At 47.6% G+C, this 22,254-nt stretch overlaps 1 protein-coding gene and 1 long non-coding RNA gene across 4 annotated transcripts; one reads left to right on the top strand and one right to left on the bottom strand.

Moving 5' to 3' along the window:
- Window positions 1–738: 738 nt before the first annotated feature.
- LOC122363229 (sedoheptulokinase-like) lies at window positions 739–22,050 on the bottom strand. Of its 3 annotated transcripts, none has more exons than XM_043332229.1 (10): window positions 21,762–22,050; window positions 11,319–11,487; window positions 9,834–9,940; window positions 8,531–8,663; window positions 7,924–8,065; window positions 7,468–7,602; window positions 4,834–5,042; window positions 4,295–4,466; window positions 3,712–3,922; window positions 739–3,277 (listed from the first exon to the last, which is right to left on the bottom strand). In XM_043332229.1, exons 2-10 carry the CDS (start codon window positions 11,475–11,477, stop codon window positions 3,094–3,096), a joined length of 1,452 nt encoding a protein of 483 aa, XP_043188164.1. In that variant the 5' UTR covers window positions 11,478–11,487; window positions 21,762–22,050; the 3' UTR covers window positions 739–3,093. The 3 variants fall into 3 exon arrangements, with proteins under 3 accessions (XP_043188164.1, XP_043188163.1, XP_043188166.1); XM_043332228.1 differs by lacking the exon at window positions 21,762–22,050 and adding an exon at window positions 12,534–12,686; XM_043332231.1 differs by lacking the exon at window positions 21,762–22,050 and adding an exon at window positions 12,583–12,654.
- LOC122363230 lies at window positions 18,040–19,239 on the top strand. Its single transcript, XR_006253333.1, has 2 exons — window positions 18,040–18,147; window positions 18,588–19,239. It is a non-coding gene; the product is annotated as an uncharacterized LOC122363230 (long non-coding RNA).
- Window positions 22,051–22,254: the final 204 nt, after the last annotated feature.

A 22,254-nucleotide genomic window follows, 5' to 3' on the forward strand; every position in this document is an offset into this window, starting at 1 on the left:
ATTTGATATCGCCACTGCCCAGGCGGGTCCGCCGGCCGACTGACTTCATCGGCGTGCTGTTGGTCGCCCGGAGACCGGTGGACGCGACGTAACCTGCGGCCCTGCCCCTCCCCCCCTCCTTGAGTCCTGAGCCCCGCCCCTGCCCAAGCGTTCGTATTCCATCAGCGGCGACGGGGGAATTACGAGTACTATCGTGCGCGAAAGTGGAGCAAGGCGGGGGGGGGGGGTGTTCTTTACGCACTGTCATCGATGTCATGTCAAAAACTGGGTCACAATTAGGGTTCTTAGTCTCGTGCCCCCTCCCCCCTGCGGTCGCTAGTGCGACAACTCGTCTGTCTTGCGGTAGATGGTTTTAATGACAGGGTAATTGTGGAATAGTTGACTTAGTGGCTAATTACGCTGTCAGCCATAGTCAAGGTTTTCTGAAAAAAAGATCATTGCATATGCTTTGAAACGTATGTAACGACTAAGGTCATCATGTGGAACAAGCCCCAAAAATGAATTGTGTAATGTGTAAGTGTGGTTTTGAAATACATATTTCCAACTTTACCTATGCCTTGGCCCATAAGCACCGCTTAAAAATGTTAGCGATGCATAAATTCAAGCGTCCTAAAAGTCTAGCTCCGTGAGTAATCTCCAACTTGTACATCCATTACGAACGTCGAACACTGATGTTTGTATTTGTAGAAATAACCACTGAACATCGCTAGCCGAAACCCCGAAGGAAAATAACAGGTAACCGATTCTCGCCATTTATTCCAGTACATCACATTCAACCGTGTAGCCTTCATAACAGCACTTCCAACACTGATATATCCGGCAGTTCCATCATTAATCACCAGTCCTGACGTCACTAATACCTAGGTGTGACGTCATCAGCACAAGGGTTAGACATCACCTGAGAGAACTAACCCCATGTTGTGACGTTACGTCAGCTAAAGGCGGCCAGCCCACAGTTGTGACATCACTAGCTCGTAAAGACATTACAAGGCCATGTGTGTAACGTCACATTCATACGTCATCAGTCCACAGATATGCCGCCATCAATTCACCAGTGACGTCATCAATCTCGACAGAGAATCTCGCCTGGGTCGAAGCGCATTCGAGGCACAACTCTCACTCATACGGACGGATACAAAGTTTCAGCGATTCTCACGGTACGGAAGCCAGCTTCTTACAACACACAGACGCGGGGTGCGGTTTGGGGGAATCGTGTGGGCGGTGATAGCTCTAAAGTCATAGGGCTGGGTACCTTATACAGGAGGGTAGTTTCATACGAGGATAAGTGCTATTGCCCTTTTGTAAAGGTAGTACGACAGCTTGACAAAATATCAAGCCGTTAACATCAACAAAAAAAAAGACATTAAATAAACCTTACGATGCAACAGCGCTAAGTCGCCATAACACCGAGCTATAAGTAGTAGTTATTCCTAATGATGAGCATTGCTTCTATCCATAATTAGTTCGAAAATGACAATGCTACAAAATATTCAAAGCGTCATATATACCGTTAACAAATTCATATGTTTCAACTGTTAAAAGACCATGAAACATCCATGGGTAAATTGTAAAAGCCTCTTCAAAACATGCAATGCCTGAGATGAAGCATACCTGCATGTGTTTCATTTTGAGCGAACGGAAACAGGACGATATAGTCTTTCAAAGAAGCGGTCAATCCGCCTGAATATACCAATAACTGAGTGACAAATATGCAATGCATGTGCTTATTACACTAAAAAAATGGTTACCAGTTACCAAACGGTTGTGAGCAAATATATCGTAATTATTCCAGTAACACATCAGTCTTACTATGCTACAACGTTAGCTGGCGTAGGTATTGCACTATTATTTGTGAAATTAGCACCACTTAAACCCTTAAATTTGAATTACAACAGGGCGCATGAACATCACTGGAATGGGAAATCAAACGGATCTCGGAGACGATAAATGCACTAAAATCACAAACAAAAATCGAGCTAGGATGACAAAGGTCAAGAAATTCTTTAGATCACTCGTCAATGTACTTATTATAGCTGGAAGTACAGAAATGTTAACTTAAGTGGCTACAAAAAAAATCCGGCTTCTTCTCAACATAAACCTAACCAAAATTCACAAAATACATCTGAGCAGGAACGTCACACGTCACTAGAAAAAAAATCACTACTGAAGTGTATACCTGGTAGTCTGGAAGTGTTCTCAGACGAAAGCATTACATATCATACCCACCATAAGCAGACAGTGCTGCACACACTTCAGGCAAGGGACAACCAGTACTTCTCACAAGTGGATTTTACGATACTTGTGGGCTGTGGCCGTCTCGGTATTAAAATCATACATTTCTCCAAACAGCTTCACGATTAGTCCCCTAGACATGCACGCAATAACATACTGGCCTAACAACTACCCGAGGTTACATCAATATGCATATATCCATCGTTGTGTGGTCTACTTCATATACGTGAATCTACAAAGCTACGTATCGCTACGCCGTACGGCGCTGTAAACTGGCGCCCCTACCCCTGGTTAATAATGCTGGAAGTACTGAAAGGCGCAGGCGGTGGGCGGCTGGTCACTAATGACGTCATACTGAATCAATGACGTCATTTTACGGTTCGCAGAGACCGCATTCACAGCAACTGAACTGGCTATGGGCAGTGCTGCGGTGCCCAATAATGGCACAGACTGGGTAAATAAGTACGATAATCGGTCGATGAAAATCTTGCTGCCAATGTCCCCACATGCTGCTGAACATTCTTCTTCTTTTTTGACGGCAGCGCATCTTTTATATGGCGCTGAAGCATCTCATCATGTGTTGTCCACTGTTCAGCAATTCGCAATAGCAGGGCAGGGCATTTATCGTTGTCTGGAACCTGTACAGTATATCATCAAATATATAGCAACTGGCCATAACTAATATCAATATCATCCCTTTTAGTATTGCAACAACTACGAACAATATCTGTGACACGTGAGTCCCAACTGAGTAAATATACCACCATCGAAAATTACAATATCCTACCTACCATGGATGTTTTCAGGCTACATCCCAACCCATACGAACAGTCGCTCGCCACTTCGTAGACGCAGATGTCGCTATAGGCAGCGGGCAGCAGCCAGGGCCGCTCCATAGGCGGCGCTAGTCTCGTCTGCCATCTGAAGCGGCACCTGGTAGGTCTTCTGGAAGGCTCGACGGAGGGCAGCGTTTCTGGCCAGAGCACTGCCTGTTCCCACCAGACGAGTGACGCCCCGTAAGGATAGCCACTCTCTGGACATCATACTGGAAACGGGAGGGGGGGAGATGTCAGTGGTTAACCAATGATTTGAGGACAAAGATTCGTATCGTAAAAGAACGTAGGACAAAAGTACGCACGCAAATGTTCATAAGCATACGTGACCTGACCTAAAATGACCTGATCCAATCAAACATAACCTAACCCAACCAAACATAACCTAACCTAGCCTAGCCTTTTTGTTTCTATGTTCTTTGCCTTATGGACATTAACGATACGTACTTTTGTTTTACGGGCATTTGGTGATGTCTATTTGCAATGAGGGCATTTGAGATATTGCCAGTCCCCCCTCTCTCTCCCTCTCCCCCCCCTCTCTCTCTCTCTCTCTCTCTCTCTCTCTCTCTCTCTCTCTCTCTCTCTCTCTCTCTCTCTCTCTCTCTCTCTCTCTCTCTCTCTCTCTCTCTCTCTCTCCCCTCCTCACCTGTCCAGGTTAGCAGCGATGCCTCTACAGATGGCATCCGTGACGTGACCCAGCCCGGTGTTATCCACCGTCACGCCCGTCACGGTGGCCCTCTGGTGTGGCGCGTGACGCTCGCCCCTCACGGTTGGTACGATATGGAGCTCGGTGCTGGTGGTGGTCGGTGAGGCGGCGGCGGAGTCGGCCAGGGAGAGAATCTTGGTCCATACCACCGCTGGAAGAGAGAAAGAGGGAGGGAGGAGATGGTGTTGGTGAGACGGCACCGCACAGAGACTTAGGCCTATCGATTGGCTTGCGCATCGAGGTATGTGATTGCATAGATCTGGAGTCTTTATGATAAGAAGCTTCAGGAATTTTGTGGTAAGAAGCTTTTAGGTATATCAAGATCGTGAAGCGAGTGACCTTACACGACATCTATGGTTCCTAAAATGGGTTAACCAAAAACAATGCGGGGATTGTGTTAAGTCCAACTCCCATCGTGCGAATTCTAAACCCAGCATCCTACCCGTTACTCATAATGCCCATTTCCCACTGAACCATCCCTTAATTCCCAGTCTCTCTTCCTCCATCCCCGCCCATCACTCACACTGCGGCACATTGAACCCCAGTTCCTGTGTCCACCTCTGCAGCATCTGTACAAACGCCGCCATGGCGTTGCCGCCGGTCAGGGCGGCCGCCACGGCCAGGTACCGTCCGTCCAGGAACGGCAGGTAGCTGATACAGCCAGTCTCGGCGGCCGCTGTCGGCGGCTGGAAACCCTGTGGACGGGCGGGGAGGAGCGGGCGAATGAGATATCTTGGACGGGGCCTTGTAGATGATGAGGGCTGAAGACCACCAGGTAGCGTATTCCATGGCGATATGTGATTGATTAAGCGATAATCTTGTTTCTTTTCTTGTCATTAAATGGGTGCTGTTTCAACCTTCCCGATAAGTTACGATTCGTCTTACTTTGAGCAGTTGCACCGGGCCATGCCACTGGCCTGCACAAAAAAGACTACATTGTTGAATGAATCGTTAGCTTTTATAACTGCAGTAACTGATATTCCCATCCCTTACAATCACTTCACTCTCCCGTTCCCTTCATTTTTCTTCATCCTCTCTCTTTCCCTTTCCCCTTTTCCTTACATCTGGCAGCAGCAGCGCCAGCTGCGCCGATGTCGACACATTCAGCGCCGCTGTGGCATTACAGGTGAGCAGCGGCAGAACGGAACACTGGAGATCCCCCAGGGCAGCCATCACTGGCGTACCGGCCGGTAGACCCAACCAGGACGAGTGGAGACGGCCGGCCGCCTGACCCGAGCCGACGACTGACGGGAGGAGACTCAGAGGTAGACCTGTGGGGGAGGGGAGGAAGGGAGAGAGTGAGTGAGAGAGAGAGAGAGAGAGAGAGAGAGAGAGAGAGAGAGAGAGAGAGAGGAGAGAGAGAGGGGAGGGAGAGGGAGAGAGAGAGAGAGAGAGAGAGAGAGAGAGAGAGAGAGAGAGAGAGAGAGAGAGAGAGAGGAGAGGAGAGGAGAGGAGAGGAGAGGAGAGGAGAGGAGAGGAGAGGAGAGGAGAGGAGAGGAGAGGAGAGGAGAGGAGGGAGGGAGGGAGGGATGGAGAGTGAGAGAGAGAGAAGGAGAGGGGGGAAGATCATCAGAGATCAGAGAGGGAGGGAAAGATCATCAGAGACCAGAGAGGAAGGAGAGACCATGGAGAGACCAGAGACCATCATGGACCATGGTAGAAGTTTGGGAAAGGATGGAAAGAGGATAGAAGAGACTAACCGGTGGCTATCTTTGATTTTCTAGGAAATGAGAGCAGAGGGGCGGGGACAGAGGGAAGTCGGGCCGGTAGGTAGAGGGATTGAGGGACGGGTAGAGGGCCGGAGATAAAGAACTTCGCGGTCACGGAAAGACATTTACTAGAGACCGCAGATGGATGGCCGAACTCAAATCGAACACCAAACTTTGTGACAAATGTCGGGGAGAGTTCTGACAGAAAAGAGCGAGCTGAAAGAGGACATTCTCAGATATCGGAAAGCCCGTCAACTGGTGGTACATCGTAGCAAACACGGAACGGACAACTTTTCAAGAATTCAGAAAAAGAAATGTTAAGTAAGCCGTAAGCGTTACACCAAGAAAAATGTCAAAACAGATATCATAAGATCAGAAATGACAGAGTAAAACTTTCATAAGCACACATAATGACAAGATGTTAAGCAAAACATACACTGCATACAGTTGTAAAAATGACACGCCACATCCAATTCTTCGCTGCAGTTGTAAGATCGCTTGCATTCTGAGTTCTTACCAAGTGGAAAAAAGAACATCGATAAACAACAAGCAGCTGAATTATAAGTTAAAGATTTATTAGCCAGCGGTAAGTTTACTGCGCTAAGAGTCAAAGCAGATGAGTTTTGGAGGACTTCCGTAAAATCACGTAGCACTTAGCAGAAAGCGGCCAGAGCATTCCATCAAATGCAAAAAATCGTGGATTTTCAGCTACCTGTCTGGTTTCCGCGACGTTCGACTTATTTGTACATATTCTTCATTTGCCATTTGACGTCTGAAAAAAAAATAACCAGCGGAATACTTACAAGTTCTTTTAGAAACGAACGGAATTAGTTCTTTTTCAGGCGTAGATAACGCAAGACAAACGTCTCAGCTTTTGAGGTTTCTCTCATATTTGGCTTAGTTAGTTCATCACTAAAAATTACCGAACTGCATACTTCTACATATTTGTGCTCTCCATTATCAATCATCGGAACTATGGCAACAACGGCAATGGCCATGCCGAACAACGCATGCCGTTTTTACGACTGCCAGACATTGCAACACGGCAACAAACTGACGCTATTTCTCACCGCAGTAATGCTATTACATTAAGAGCGTTCCCTCTCAGCCATCCGTACAAATGTGCCCGTACCATTACGTTATTACATCGCCCCACATCTCATTCCAGCACGTATTCCGCTTTTCGTGCGCGATACATTTCAACACAGAAATAGCATCCCGTGGGTTAATCAACAGCAATGGAAAACAGTTACTTTGATAATGGAAGTGTAAAATATGACCAGTCAAACCAACACACGCTGTATGCGGTACTTAACGTCACTCTCTGTGACATGCCCGCAAAATGATAGTGCAAAACCTATCAAATAATTATGGTGTGGGCCATTTACATTCGAAGGAAAAAAACGAACACAACTGGTTGCTAACCAATCAGGTAAGACGGAAACAATTTCAGCAATGGAAATTCCCAATTAAATACTAAAATTCTAAGTAATTACCAAGTAACGGTAACAACTACCTAAGTTGGGAAGTATGTATTCCATCTATTCATCGGTGACAACTGACAGTAACTGCATAAAGACTGGATTTTAAAACATACTTAAATATTTCGAACCCTTTCATGAGAAGTTCTAATGAACAATTATCATTGAAATACGCGATAATTACATATTAAATAGGCCATTGATGGGCTGAATGCCTAGCTGAAATAATCGGTCCTATTGAGTATTGATAGACCAGCCGACTGAACGGATTTAAATGAAGGAAAAGGTCGAGGCGTTAGGGCTGTTTGCATTGAGTTACAGAACAGCTCTGTGCAGTAACTTCGGTGTTACAATCGGCTACAGAGTGAGTCAGTTCACGCCTTGGTGCCTGACTTAGTGACTGAATGACTGTATTTAGTAGACCTACTCATTGACTGGCCTTTTTCAGCAGTTCGGCGTTCCACTGGGCAGTCTGTGTGTTGGTTGTGAAGTGTAAAATGACTGACCGGCTCCTTTCAGCAGTTCGGTGTTCCACTGGGCCGTCTGCGTGTTGAAGTAGCCCCAGCTGGCGGCGTTCTGTACGGACATCACGGGCGTGTCCAGGTCACACAACATCGCCACCACCAGGTCCTGAATCGTTCCTGAGGAACAGAAATGGGGTATCAAGGGTCGCTCTGGGGTAATACCGAGGATCCGGGTCGTTCATGAGGGATGGACCATGGTGAAGGCAGCTGTAAATTCACGGTTGGAGATTGAAGGGCCAAGCCATGAATGGGTCTTGTGAGACGGACAGACTTCTGAATGAGATACATGCACGCCATAAGCTGTAATCTGAGTAGATTTTACATAGTCTGAGGACTTGCCAGCAAAACGAGCCTGTCAAAAGCAAGCAGTTTTTTGCTGTACCGAGCCTGCTCACCTCACAGACCCACAGTTTTCGGGTCCGGCAGCCCGTAACGCACCTGACCTATCGTAGAGCTGCAGTTTTTGCGGCTTGTGTCGCAGGAACCAGAGCAGAGTGGCCACTCCGTACCCAGAATGAACTCCCAGATGGCTGTCAGGAGCCGGTAGTGACGAGAGAAACTCCGGGGTGCATCGTGTGTCCTGTGGAGAGGGAGGGGGTGGGGGGGGGGGTCAGATGGTCAGAAGAGTTAGATGTGCGACGGTTGGCAAGACATTCTCACCGCTAGACGAGTCAATAGAGAACAGGATCGGTAGGCATGTTGATGAGCTTGAAGTCTACTCAGAGTGGCTCAATTATTACATGCAGTTATGCAGCCAACCAATATGAATGAATACCACCATAGACTCTATCAACATTCTTTTCGTGTTACATAGGCCTAAAACGGACCTAAAAGCAACATGTTTCAAGTGGAAGAATATATATCTCTCGTTATACGTAAAACAGCAACAAATTGGCGCGATATAAAATAGACTTTCATTGACTAACATTTCACTTGTAAACCAAACACCTAAAAGCAAAAAAAAAATGAACAGCTACCGACCAAAGGATGTCTTTCTCACCATCTCTTTTTCCCGTCCCTCCTTCCCATTCCCCGGAGGTCTCACCTGCCACGTATATAGGTGAGAAACCTCATCGATATCGTACGTGTTCGTGTCGGGTTTCCTGCTCCAGGCCCGGCCGCTCTTCCATAGGACACAACCGTGCATCTGGCCACAGATTCCCACCTTTTCTACCCGTCTGGAATCAGGGGACGGTGTAATCAGCGGACCTTTTCTATCCGTCTGCAATCAGGGGACCTTTTCTACCGTCTGGAATCGGAGAACGGTGTAAATTGGCGGACGGTGTAGGGAGTAAGAAGACCTCCAAGATGAATGTGAAATAGGAGTGAAGAGCGAGACTGAGAGGTATGATGGAAAACGTGTTAAATTAGGTGATAAGTTTCAATGTATCGTAACGTGTAACCTAAAATACGTTGCTTTTGAAAATACTACGCGAATTCAGACAGAGCACACAACGCTCGATTGCAATACTGGTGTCACCATAGAGGAAACACTGCAACCCAACATTAAGTCCTGCACCTCGCAAATCTTCATCCATTGATTCTAAATCTGTAGATTTCCGACAGGTCCAATAATTGCCCTGTCGAGAAGGATCATTACAATTTCGACAAAACACAGCATTTAAGTTTTCACACACCGCCCGCCGCCAATCTGGACTCAGCCCTGCGTGCTATCAACACCCGATGAATAATTGGAAGCCCGACCCCGGCCCGCCGCTCCGTCCAATAACCACGCCCCAGTGCGATATCCTTGGTCCGGTGGATCAGTTTGCTTTAACATCACGTTCAGCTTTACCACGCAAAGTCAAGGTCATCGAAAATGTATCGCTTCGATCAACAACAGGATGGACCGCGACATAGCGAGAATATGTCTGGGCTAGAGCGATAAAACTTCAGCCCAGAATGCGACCATGATATTCGCCAGTTGTGCAACGATATATCCGGACATTTGGCTCAAATCTGTAAGCCATATGTAACTTCCTAAAGCTTTTTTAACAGGGTTTTGCCTTGCTTGTAAATTAGGGGAGGGCCTAGACCTCGCATTGATCGTTTCCTTGGAGACGAAAATGGTGCCGCTCTGGAGAAGGATACAAGTATTTCCAAAGAAACTTAGGCAAATAGGTATAAATGATATAATAAAAACATACAATAAATACAACAATTGTCCGGGGCAGCTAACTCGTTAACGGAAAGCACCCACCCCACCCCACTGACCATGCACACATGACACGATGAACATTCCCTCGGCTAGAATACCCAAAAGACAATGAATGCCAAACACCTCCCTTTGTGAACATTTCACTTGCGGCTTAGCAAGGTTAAACAACTGACCCCAGGCGCAACCTGACCTGAGTGCTTCGCGAGGCAGCCTGGAGATACATCCGTGAAGGGCACTGATTATTTTCGGTACGTGCTGTTTGTTGCCCTCACTGCCCAGTTCGCTGGGCACGTTGGCCTGAAATGGGTTATGGAGACGGTAAATTAAATGGTAAATGGTAACTACCGGCATTGATCGGTAAGTCACCGCGGGAATCCCCATAAACATTTGGTGACACCAGACCAAACGAAACAAAACAATCATCAGTATTCAGTATGCATCAGATAGGCCTATTATCAGCCCTCGTATCAAAAGGGTTGGCAACGTAAACAGTAGATTACAGTCACCAACAGACAGCAGTTACAAGATAACGTCAACAGCTGGCAAACCAGTGACAAAATATACCAGTGAGTCGAACCCATGTTCATGTAACCCCGACCGGCGGTCAGTCGAGGTTGGGCAGTCAGCGATAAACTGTTACGGCACAACCAATATCCATCCGAACACTCCGAGAATTCCCGTAGGACACGGCCACTAAATACCGACGGAGATAGAGGTCGGTTCCGACGGCTGAACACAGACAAATCGGATGGAAATTTCAGATTGTGCAGCATCGATCGGATCAAACGGGCAGCTTCAGGCTCAGCCGTCCGATGCTTGGAGACAAATCTGCATTCGACGGTCGAGACAGCTGGTGCATTTCAACAGAAGAAATATGGGATCGCGATGGTTAAACTTAAACAGTCTAGCCGTATCTGTTGAGCTTCCTAATACCATATGGATGACTATACTGTATAGAGCGAGGGCTATAGCTCGGCTAGTCACTGTGCTAAGCTGCGACTGCCTAACCGCGAAGTGTAGCATATGTAGCTGCGTAGCTAACCCACGCTCCGTGTATCTGATTACCGTCGGGTTGGCAGGCCATCAACTGTCTGCTGTGAGCTATACTCTGTCTGACAGCAGCTGGCAGCTGCAGCTCGTCTCCTGTCACCCTGCAGGGTCGTTAGAAGAGCACCAGGCCCGCCCACCACTGCCTGAAGCAACACCGAGACGCACCGCCCACCATTGTCTAAGACAATACCATAGCCTTGCTCATTATTTGAATAGAAAAACACAATGCTAACGAATAGCGTTTGTCTAACTTTCAACCAACCCGCGGTTACCTGTGTCTTAATTAACGCAGACACCGACCCCTGCGTCTAAACTCTAAAGTAACACTAGCCCTGTCCACCACTGTCAGAACTCAGAAGTAACACCAAGACATCCACCAAGCAGCCACACCACCACATCTCGGGCATCCTCGGAATATCGTGGAAATGTACAACCTCACTAAGCTGCAAAGGCAATTAAGCTACCTATCAGCATACAACGTCCCGATTTTCATTATCCAGCGCACTCTCCCGTTCCTCTCAGGTCAACGACCCTGCATAAAGATCCCCCGTCAGATCCTTCACTGAACACAATGCTCCGTCTACCACAAGGCTATCGCGCGGCGGTCTGACCATAGTCCACTCACCTGAGTATCCTTAGAGAGCTGCTTGATGCATTTCTGAGCGGCCGAATCGATTATGCAGACTTTGACGGACGTTGTGCCGATGTCTACTCCGAGAATGAGAGAACGATCACCGTGGAGGCTTGTGGAACTCTCCTGTTTTCGTAGTAATTGGTCGGCCATTGTGGAGTGCCTGCAAAGAGGGAATATGGTAATGACAATGGTGTTGCTATTTGCTAAATGTTGTTGCTGTTGTTTTGTTGCTACTGCCGATAATGCCGATAACGATGGTTGAGATACCGAATTACGAAAGAGGGAAACATTACAGGGAGGATAAAGAAGAAATAAGGAAATCTAAAGCAGGTTCGACCGTTCCGTCGTTTCCATCCTCAGGACAATCGAATCTTTCTCCTCCATCCCTCAACCCCCTGTTCAGGACCGAACTAACATTATCATTCCATGCGGAAAGCTCTCATAGGAGCACGCCCGTAGCCGGGTGCAGAAAGTATCAGTGGGCTGGGTGACTGGCCTTTCCATTTGGATGGGCTCAGCCCAGTCATGACTCACTATAGGGTGCCTGCCCAGACTAATGTCTTCCTCTAATTCCTGCCAACCTTCCGACTCTGCAACGGTAACAATTGACCGAAAGAGCCTAACCCAACAAGACAAACAAACAAACAAACAAATATAAAGCCCTCCGGATGCCCACAGACAGAGAAGTTCATGCCCCTCCTTGTTGGCTTCCTCCCTGCCCATCATCAATGTCTCGTGCCTGACCCAATCGAAACCCAATATCGAGTCCCTCATAAAACCTTTGCCATCCACCAGCTCAGCCGCCGCCATCCACAATCTCCGTTTGCACACCGCCGGGCGCGGCCCAGACTCCGGCAACTTACAGCAAATAGCCTGTCTCGAGGGGCAAGACCGGTCACCACCCGAGCTCATCTCTGAGGGTGTTCGATAGGGGTATTTTTACCACAGGCTATTGGCAAGGTCAATAGAGCAGCTGAACGCAATCGGGCTGCTATTGACAGCAATCAGATGAGAAAATGGAGAACTATGGCCATAGGGACACGGGCGGTAAATAAATAGAACGGAGATCAGATACGAATCTGGATAGGAAGTCAGTCACTTCGAAAAACTCTGAATCCATCGATTCGCGAATAATTGGATTTACTTGAAAAGAATAGCATTATAAAAGCAGTTTGTTGAAGAAACACGTAATCGTCTGCGGCTTACCACGCGGGTCACACGATTCGTCCTCCGCTCGTCCGTCACGATTACGTAACTCGTCACTCCCTCTCAGACTCCGTGATCGCTCAGCACAGCTCACTCCTGAAGCGCACCACCCTCACTCCGCACCGCCTCTCAGGTCACTGAGATGGGCCGAGCGACCGACTCAGACTCCGAGCAGCGCCCCGGGCGGCGCACGGGCGCGCCCAGGCAGTCTAACCGGGGGCGCAGCGACCTTATCCTTGGCGCCATAATCAAATAGCAAGACACTCTAAATAAGTGAGTAACCGGAATGAAAAGAACAAATACGTACCAGAAGAAAACCCACTAGACTCGAAGAATTCGAATATGTAGGTATGCCAGGACTCGAAGAGAATCTATGAGAGACCGTCAAATCACTGCACCAATCATATGCTCTGGACGAAGGCACACCACCGACTATTCCCTCCTGGCCATTCCAGCAGTGAAGGACCACCCATAGAGCTGACGAGACAAATCGATAGGTAAGGCCGGGTGGACGTGTGCGTGTGGGGGGGGGGGGGTCGATACGTCACTTCCACGTCAGCTGGACGGGGGGAGGGGGAGGGGGGCTGGAGGGAAAGAGGAGAGACGGGAAGTGGGGGTGAAAGCGGGTGATGTGATGAATAAAGCTGGAAGGTAGACGGTTACATTTACTGCTCGTTTATTTGCCTACATTATGCCGCATGCACTATGCATGTATCTGCTGAGTGCCGGCTTGCAATTAACTTCGTACTTATCTCGACCGACCAGCATTTCAAAAAAGACTATCCATCATCCAAAATACATCAAAAGTTCCAACCCTCAACCGGCTACCCAATAAAAATAACCCAGCGCCCATCCACGCATTCCCAGGCGCTCTCTCGCCCATTTGAGGAGCTCCCTGTGATAAAAACGGTGATAAACACCCATCTCCCTACCCACCATCATTCAGTGCAGAGTCAACATCACGGTGGCACCCGCCGCGTCAACGGTTGGACCCTGCCCGCCCCGCTACGAGATCAATAAACACCGCACGAGCCGCCGGCTAAGAGAAAGCCCTAACCAGCGGGAGGGCGCCGCGCTAACAGAAAGTGAGCTGCCGACTCGGCGGAGCAGAGTGCTGACGCGGCGATTGGTGCGCTGTTATGCTAGTGAGGCTGGCTCGGGATAGGTGTTGGAATGGGTAATGTCATGTCAGAGTCGGTGATGAAACGGTGACACTTTTGTAAGATGAGATAGAGCATTTGGTGCGGAACCTCGATGACAGGATCACTGATTTTTGAAAATGATGGATGGGATGCGGGAATTGTTAAATCCCCTACAGCATTTTTCAGAATAACACTGCCGCAGTGAATGAAACGACTCGCATTTATCAAGCACGATGACGGGTTTCCCCGGAAGTTATGAAGCGCTACCAAGAATCTAAGTGAGATAAAAACTCTTGGTTATATCCTCAAAGACGGCCACATCTCAGGTTCTCAGCCTATCAAAGCAACCAGATGTTGTGTCCTCAAGCTTAGTCACAGGCTACGCTTAGAAAAGGCGGTTTCTCAGTAGAGTCGTCCCGGAGTTCGTTTACCAAATCAGAATACTGGCCATGAGCAATGGCCTGCAGCTTCAACTCAGGGCTGAGAAAATGGATCGCATGTAACAAATGTCCGACATTCAGACATTCAGATTAATGAGGCAGATGCAGTTTTAATTCAAACGAAGTATGTGCTTTGATATGTGCCATTTGGCCATGACTTCAGCTTTATCAGTGACTTGAACATAGCAAAATGTTTGAATTTAAAGTGGCAATGTCTCGTAAATCACTCGTTCCCTCCCATAACTTAGAGGCAACAGCCGTGGATGACGTGATATTGGATGCACTGTGTTGCTTATAGCGTCACCTAGTAACCTCTCGCTTCTTTGCCTGAGCACATACACGCTGAATTTTGAGGTATTTATGTTCGCTGTTTGACCATTAATTCCTATAACGTAACAAATAAGCGAGATGTCTGAATGTCTGCAAAGTAGCTCGGTGAGAACGGGACCTACAGGCCAAGTGGCCATTTCTATCCCGATGACCTTCAAGGTAAGGTAAGGTAAGGTAAAATATGCGCACTGCATAATGTGCATATATCTTGCACTTGACCTGGCCGTGAGCTTTTGCATCTGAAGATATCATATTACGCGCTTAGTCGCAATGAAACAAACGGGATAAGTGCAGAATATCTGTCGGTAGAGAGAGGGAGGGAGAGAGAGAGAAAGAGAGAGAGAGAGAGAGAGAGAGAGAGAGAGAGAGAGAGAGAGAGAGAGAGAGAGAGAGAGAGAGGAGAGAGAGAGAGAGAGAGAGAGAGAGAGAGAGAGAGAGAGAGAGACCAATAACCATGTATGTAACCCTGCCCCGCCCTCCACTGGTCGTCCCTTCTGGCCGACAGTCTTTCATAAATGACCCTCAAATAGCCGAACGGATTACGTCTAATTAGGTCATATTGGCATCCCAGACGATCCCTAATGAGGCTCTATGAGATATCACCATCGCCAGTATTGACATGTGAAGCGTCCATGTTCGGTCTAACGGAGCTTTGGGGTCTGGGCTGTCCAGAGTGCCCTGTTACAGAGAGAAAGCCCCACTGACATTACTGCGATATTTGTTACAAATGACGATGAAATAGCATGTACACGTGGAAAAATTGTACGTCTGGAAAGCAATGAGAAAAATGTGTTGATAGTTCTTAGAAGACACGATGGCAATATTTTACCAGATGAGGCCCAATATGTTGATGAGATGCGAGATGGTATCATGAGAACCATTCTCACGCTGGCGACTTTAATGGCAGCCTATTTTACGGGGTCCCAGGGGTGACCATCGCAGATGGCGGCTTAAACCAGCACGATGGCTACAGGGTTGGCATAAACTTCAGTTCATGGCCTAATGTTTACAGTTGGCGGCATCTCATTTTTCAACAGCAACTGATAGGGTTTTTAAACGGTCCATAAATGTCCAATAATGTCGGCAATTTATTTTTAGCGCGGCCTGTAAACAGACAGGGATATTCTGAACCAAGCCTGTCGCTCCTATCCAAGAAATGCGCCTCAATTCTGCAATAGATCTTTCAACAATTCCACGAAGGCCTTTTTGCTGGTTTGACCAAGACAAGGCAGTAGGAATGAATTCAGTGATGTAGGTCGATGTTAGATTGTGTATGATTCAGGGGACGGCGTTGTGCTGAAGTCATTCTAACAGCAAGGTGCACGGAACATTCGAACAGATGAACAGGAAAACTACACGGGAGCAATTCAAACTGGCACCAATTGAGAAGCACAGATACAAAGTCGTAAAAAAGCTAATCGTAAGACTCGTGATGCCACTTCCCACAGCCGCCGTGCTATCGAGAGGGATTGTAAGCTGCGCGCGATTGAAGGCAGTAAAATTGACTCTCGGCAAACAATGATAAGATCGACATCAAATGCAGACACTGTAAGGGCGCAAGCACTTGAATTAGTTCTCTTGATCTCGAAGTTTCATGATCCTAGGTATCTTTCAATTGGTGAGCAGCAGCCGCTTCATGGGCTTAAGAGTTAAGATGAAGCAGGACATATAATATCCGGTTTAAAAATATGCTCATACATAAACATTACTTGAAAGTTGAACAAAGCCGACTCTATGATCACCACAGGTAAACACTCGATTTCAAGCCGGTAAGGTTTATTGGACTACGGCTAGCGGCGAACTAAAAGGCTCCGCTTTCGATTGGAGTTGGAGCCAGAGTAGGACATCAGAGATGCAATGGCTAAAATTTCGGATAACTTCAACCACCTACAGGAGCAGCATTCATTGTTGTTCGTTCAACCATCGGGACCATGAATAGAAATGAGAAAAAAGAGAATGACAGGAAATCACGACCTGTAAACAACAATGCTGTAACTGCTGACAAGTCTGCCGCGTTCTAACAGATCCAGAAGGTAGCAATTTATCTAATTGGCAAACATCCCAAGCAGAAGATGTTTCGCTTTACATGACAAGAGAGCATGCTGGAATGAGAAATCTTCAATTTAAGATGGTAATTCAATGTAATCAAGTGTGATTGCATGCAATATCATTAGCAATGCATTTGCATCAACAATTCTCATGCATAGGAAAGGTACACCATTTTCTCTCCTCCAAACATGGTCATTGGGCATCGCGCCCCATCCCCTGGCCATTACAAGCCACAACTCACATTAAAAATCCCACCCCTAGCCAAGATCTCTCCCAGCCGCCGCGGTTTGCATTCTCGTCATGACTGCTGTCCGCTCCAGCGGAGGCGCATGTCTAACAATAACCTCAATGTCAGTCGACGGTATGTCACCACGGCCGCCCCACTTGGCAGGGCTATAGGGCAGGACAGACAGTGTCAGCCTGCGGGGACGAGGGAGAATGTCATGGGTCGCTGTCAGGCGAGTATTCTTGGTCAGCTTTATGATGGAAGAACAGCCTCCCATATGAGCCGATGCCGGTCTTTTATGTGTTTTACCGACGGCGAAATGACCGGGGATTTCCGCCAGATGGTGACCGCTGTGGATCACTGCGAAATGAGGCTGAGTTGGTTTATTCAGCGGGGTCGTCTGAAAATGAGGCGGTATGGATGCTAATGTTTTGGTGCATGAAAGGTAATTTCAGGCTGAGAACTCAATCGTGCCTTTTTTCTTCTTATTTACGGTACGGATGAGTAAATGTCGGGAAAAGATCACATTCACGAATAAAGCTAAATTGTCGTCATAGTTATTCTATGAAATTTCTATACAATTCCTACCCTTTGATGCTCCAGGGCCCTGAAGCCTATCAGCCCATCCATTTCCCTGTTCTACTGACAGATAATAAATCAGCTAAACGTACGAGATAAACATGTTTTCACGTAAACAGGTGTCGGCGGTGATAGCCACCACTTGGGCCTTTTGCCGAGGCTGGGTTTTCGGCGCCGGCTGAAATGACTAGGTCAATTAGTCTAGCCGTCAGATATACAGCAAAACAAGTTTGTCGCCATCAACTCAACACCTGAATTTGTAATAAATATAGCTGTTAGATACTGACTAACGAAACAAATCACCATGCTTCATTGTATTTTAGTTTATACAATTACCGAGTGATTATGCTCATGAATGAATAAAGTGTTCGAAGTGATAGCCGCTAAGGCGTTCAAACTAGCTATATCGGTCGCAAAACATGTGCCTCTGTCCCAACAAACCAAATTAAATTGCACTGCAAACTACTGGTGTCGCATAGATCCTCTGCATGATGGTCAAGCATAGAATCTCAAATAATCGCAAGTAATAATGCAGTTTATTTTTTATGATACGAAACCGAGTTACTTTTTACACCGAGCAGGGTGGTATAATGGAAGCCTGACGTGTCATATTTCATAATGACAGTAAAATTAATCATATCGCGTAAACAGGACAGTGAAGGGAGGGAGGGGTGTCGGGGTATACGGGGGAGGGGAGGGGGCAAGAGCACACTGGGCCGGGGCGGGGCGGCACGGGCAGTCAGCTGTTGTGATCCGGTATAAATACAGCTGATATCAAGGCTCATGAATCATTGTCGAACATTTCATTTCAACTGGGCGACATGAAGACAACATTGAGCTACACATTGGTAAGTGGTAAAACATTTTGTCAGGTGATAGGTGACTTTCGACGCCTATTAGTTTGAGGTAAAGGAGTTTGTTAAACGTTTGATCAGTTTAGAGCTTCAGCAGCACGTAAATTCAAAAATGGGAAATCAGAATTCATTTTGAGCCGCACCTTATAGGACGGACCAGATTAGAAATACACTGCTTCGGCCTTCGGGTGAGCCATCGTGCTGAAATGAACATTAAGTATGATAATAAATCATCATTTTTAGCCGTTGATGGCTGCTGGCTTGACTTTGTTTCCCTAGTGACGTAGTGACATTAGCATATGCTTAACATTGCTTACCTATCACACAATGCATTGTCGGCATTTCCCTAATTGTTCAATCAAACACTTATTAAAAACCTCGAAAAACATCTTACCAAAAATGAAATAAGTCGTAACGTTATGCTCCATTTTCAGATGCTTCTCGGTGTTCTCTGCGCCACACTCGCAGTGACCGACGCCGGTGTCAATCGCCGCGGATTCCGCATTTCTGACAACGGTGGCTCCCATGAGCGCGGAATAGGCGGCGGAGTCGAAGGCGGAGTCGAAGACAGAATCGGAGGCGGCTACGGAGGCGGGTACGGAGGCGGAGCGAGAGGCGGATTCGGAGGCGGAATCGGCGGCGGATACTCGGGCGGAGACGGAGGATTCAGAGGCGGACTCGGAGGCGGATTCGGCGGCGGCGGATACGCGGGGGGAGGAGACGAAGGCAGAGCAGGAGGCGAGCTCACAGATCTATTTATATGCGGCGGGTACGGCAAACCGCTCTGTCCTACGCCATCCCACGACCCGCTGCTCCCTGGTACTACCCCTTCGGTTTCAATGGAAACATCTACAACGCAACTTTCGTGAATGCGTGACACACCGGCGTCGACAATTTTAAAGCCATGCCAAATCAGCATCCGACGAAGTGTTAGGTGAGAGACGCACAACAAAAACCGAATTGTAATGAACTTTTCAGTACCTATTTAAGTAGGACATAGGCGGCAATTAGGTACTACCTATACATGGGCAAACTACATGACATGAAACTTTTGAAGGTTCGGCTAATATATTTTCAACAACTGAATGAATGTTGATAAAATGCCTGATAAATCTAATCATCGTAAAAACTCCCGGAAACCATACAAGTATTTCGTTGTCACTCATGTACGATCGCCAGGTCAGATCCGTACATCGACGCCTGGTACGTCGCGTTGACCCGTATCTACCACCACTGGTAAAGTCTAACATGGCTTGTGGTTGTGCGCACCGCGCCTTCTAAATCCCTTATCAGCATCACCTCAGGCCGCAGAGGCGAGGGTCGCCTCATTTCGGCGGGAGTTTTCACGAAGAGCTGCCAGCGCTGCAGGGTTATTGGGAACGCTCTCGAATCAGCGGCAACAATATGAAATATGACCGTCGAGTGTCGTCTAGAGCCGGCGTGGAGGTCTCTCAGATTACCACTGAAACCTCGGGCACCTCTGGAAATGGAATCCGCTTAGGTCGACATGAGCCACTCCAGGTTTCCATCTAATTGGTCCATTGAGTTCGAGAAATCAGTGGCGGAACGAGCCGTGCGATTTAGTTGTTGTTGTCGTTATTTTTCTTTTCGGGGAGGCTAGGTAGCTCATGGCCGCAGGCTAACAGCTGTTGACCGGAAACCGATCTGTCGAGTCAGGGCTTGGGAGAAGAGAGTTAGTTCAACGTATAACCCGCATCCAAATAAATACGCTAATTTAGCCAATAAACGCATTTTGATTTGGAGTCAATCGCCCAAGCGGCTGCTGAGATATAAGCCTCTCAAAATCACTACTTTTGCAAAACAGCCTGAACACCATGACTTTTCACGTGGCACGTGCCACGACGGTCACTGAGATGTATCAAAAGTAGTCAATTACGGGGTAGAAGGGATGAGGCTACCCAGCAAAAAAGACCGCAGGCCAATCGGTCCAGCGGTTGCTGAGATATAAGCCTCTCAAAAGCGTTACAGGCCGGGCCGGGCCGCTCATACTGAGATTTTCCCGTTATATTGAAAAGGCCATGTTAGACTTTACCAGTGGTGTTAGATACGGGTCAATGCGACGTACATACCAGGCGTCGAGGTACGGATCTGACCTGGCGATCGTACATGAGTGACAACGAAATACTTGTATGGTTTCCGTGAGTTTTTACGATGATTAGATTTAGATCAGGCATTTTATCAACATTCACTGCCTAGTGCCTTTTCAATATAACTGAATGCCGATAAAGGGGCAAGGACGCATGCAGGTTCGTTCAATGACGACGGGACCCAGGCATGTCATTAGCACTCTTTTGACGTCCGAAACGCTTATAAAAGGAAAAAATCGTGACGTGTGTCCATCAACGTCATAACACCGTTATGCATAGGTACGAGACCACTGCTTCACAATGCCCGTATCTACGTGTTATGGCAGCATAGCTAAGTCCGTAGGCCGTAAAGAGTTGTCTACCAATGGTCAGTAACTAAATGCAACACATCACAATGCTGTAGATGGCAGAATTATTTAACCCTCGCCGGCCGAGGGGGGGGACGGGTGCCGCCCCCCATAGTTTTTTTTTCGCGATAGCTCCGAACACGCTGGAGATAGAGAGCTGAAACTTGGCATACCTGACCTTTGATTCAAGCCGGATCTTGTGACACCAACCGCATTATTGGGTCAGGTCAGGTCACTGACCTATGAGGCTATGACGTCATAAGTGAACCTCTGCACGGTCTTCAGATGTCGCAACTTCGCAACGCCCTCACTGCCAGAGGAGATGTCACAGGGAAATGAAACTTGCAGGATCTAGTATCCATTATGAGTCTCACAGCTTGTATATCTCGGATTTTTCCTAAAGGTCATATGAGGTCAGGTCATTTTCGTGACCTCACCATTATAAGTCAATGGGGAAAAATGAAAACTGCTATTCTGGCGCCGGGAACGATCTCCATTCTCCAACTATCTCAAGCACACAGAATCGTGATTTGATGCACTCCTTGCAAGGTTAGATGCGTCACTTTTGCAATGTTGACCTTTCGTGACGTCATTTATGACGTCATCAAGGTCATATTAGTTTTTCGTCAATAACTCTTTATCAAATTGAGCTAGCGAGTCAGGAAAGCCACCAATGGACTCAGGAAGACCTGCCGAATCGAATGATATGCGACATGGCCTCTTTCGACCAACTTTGTGACCTGGGGGTGCTGACCTGACCTTGACCTGAGGTCAACACCCTAAGTTGACCTGACCCAAACAAAAAGTATATTATTCGATGCGCCTGAGCAAGGCGAACACGATGCTGCCAAAATCGCGGCTCTGCAGCCGTTTTTTGCGAAGTTATTTACCAAAAACTGAACTGTACCTTGGGGCACTTGACCTGACCTCAGAGGTCACCGGTTGACCTAGGACCTTAAAATCGGGTACCAATCTCTGCGTCTCGTAACGGCGCACACGCTCGTTTTTTCCGCGACGCGCTAGCTCCACCAGGGGCGAAACGGCGAGGGGGGTCGTACCCGCCCCCCCCCCCCCCCTCGGCCGGCGCGTATGTAGAAAACCAATAGGTCCGGCGAGGGTTAATCATTCTAATTCTAGGTATATGCACACTGACCTTCTGGAGTCAGGATCACTCTCTGAAGGCTTGAGATGAAGATGCCCGATGCCGAATCGGGATACAAATAAATATCAAATCACAAAATGAGCTGATACAAGTAGGTACAACGGAAGACTGGAGTCAACAGCTAGCCGACTGGTCAAGTGATACCCCATGGAGTCTAATGCAGCATATTCTTATCCGCTAGGAAGACGGCAGGCAACGACCCCATGCACCGACATCCCCACCCCCACCGAATCTCGCATTGCACTGGATCGCCTGACTGGATCACTGTTGAGATTCCAGTGTAGTTTTCTGATAAATATCATACTATTGTGTTTAATATTGAGAACTTACCCTGCTTTTCATGGCTGCTAGGCAACCATGGTACTGTCTCCCCCATTCGCTGCACAGTGAAAAAGGCGTCACTCCTTCAGGGAGCACAGGCAAACCCTCATTTATGCTGCGATTGAACAAACTCTTCACAAATATCTCGAAACTGTTGCGTCAT

The sequence above is a fragment of the Amphibalanus amphitrite genome, unplaced genomic scaffold (genome assembly GCF_019059575.1).
Source record: "Amphibalanus amphitrite isolate SeventyFive unplaced genomic scaffold, NRLGWU_Aamphi_draft 000610F_arrow, whole genome shotgun sequence".
Taxonomy (NCBI): Eukaryota; Metazoa; Arthropoda; class Thecostraca; order Balanomorpha; family Balanidae; genus Amphibalanus; species Amphibalanus amphitrite.

Coding starts and splice junctions, on each gene's coding strand:
- LOC122363229 (XM_043332229.1), bottom strand. CDS start 11,477: ATGGCCGACCAATTACTACGAAAACAGGAGAGTTCCACAAGCCTCCAC. Junction 8,066..8,530: donor CTCACCTATATACGTGGCAG/GTGAGACCTCCG, acceptor CCCTCTCCACAG/GACACACGATGCACCCCGGA. Junction 7,603..7,923: donor GCAGCTCTACGATAGGTCAG/GTGCGTTACGGG, acceptor TCTGTTCCTCAG/GAACGATTCAGGACCTGGTG.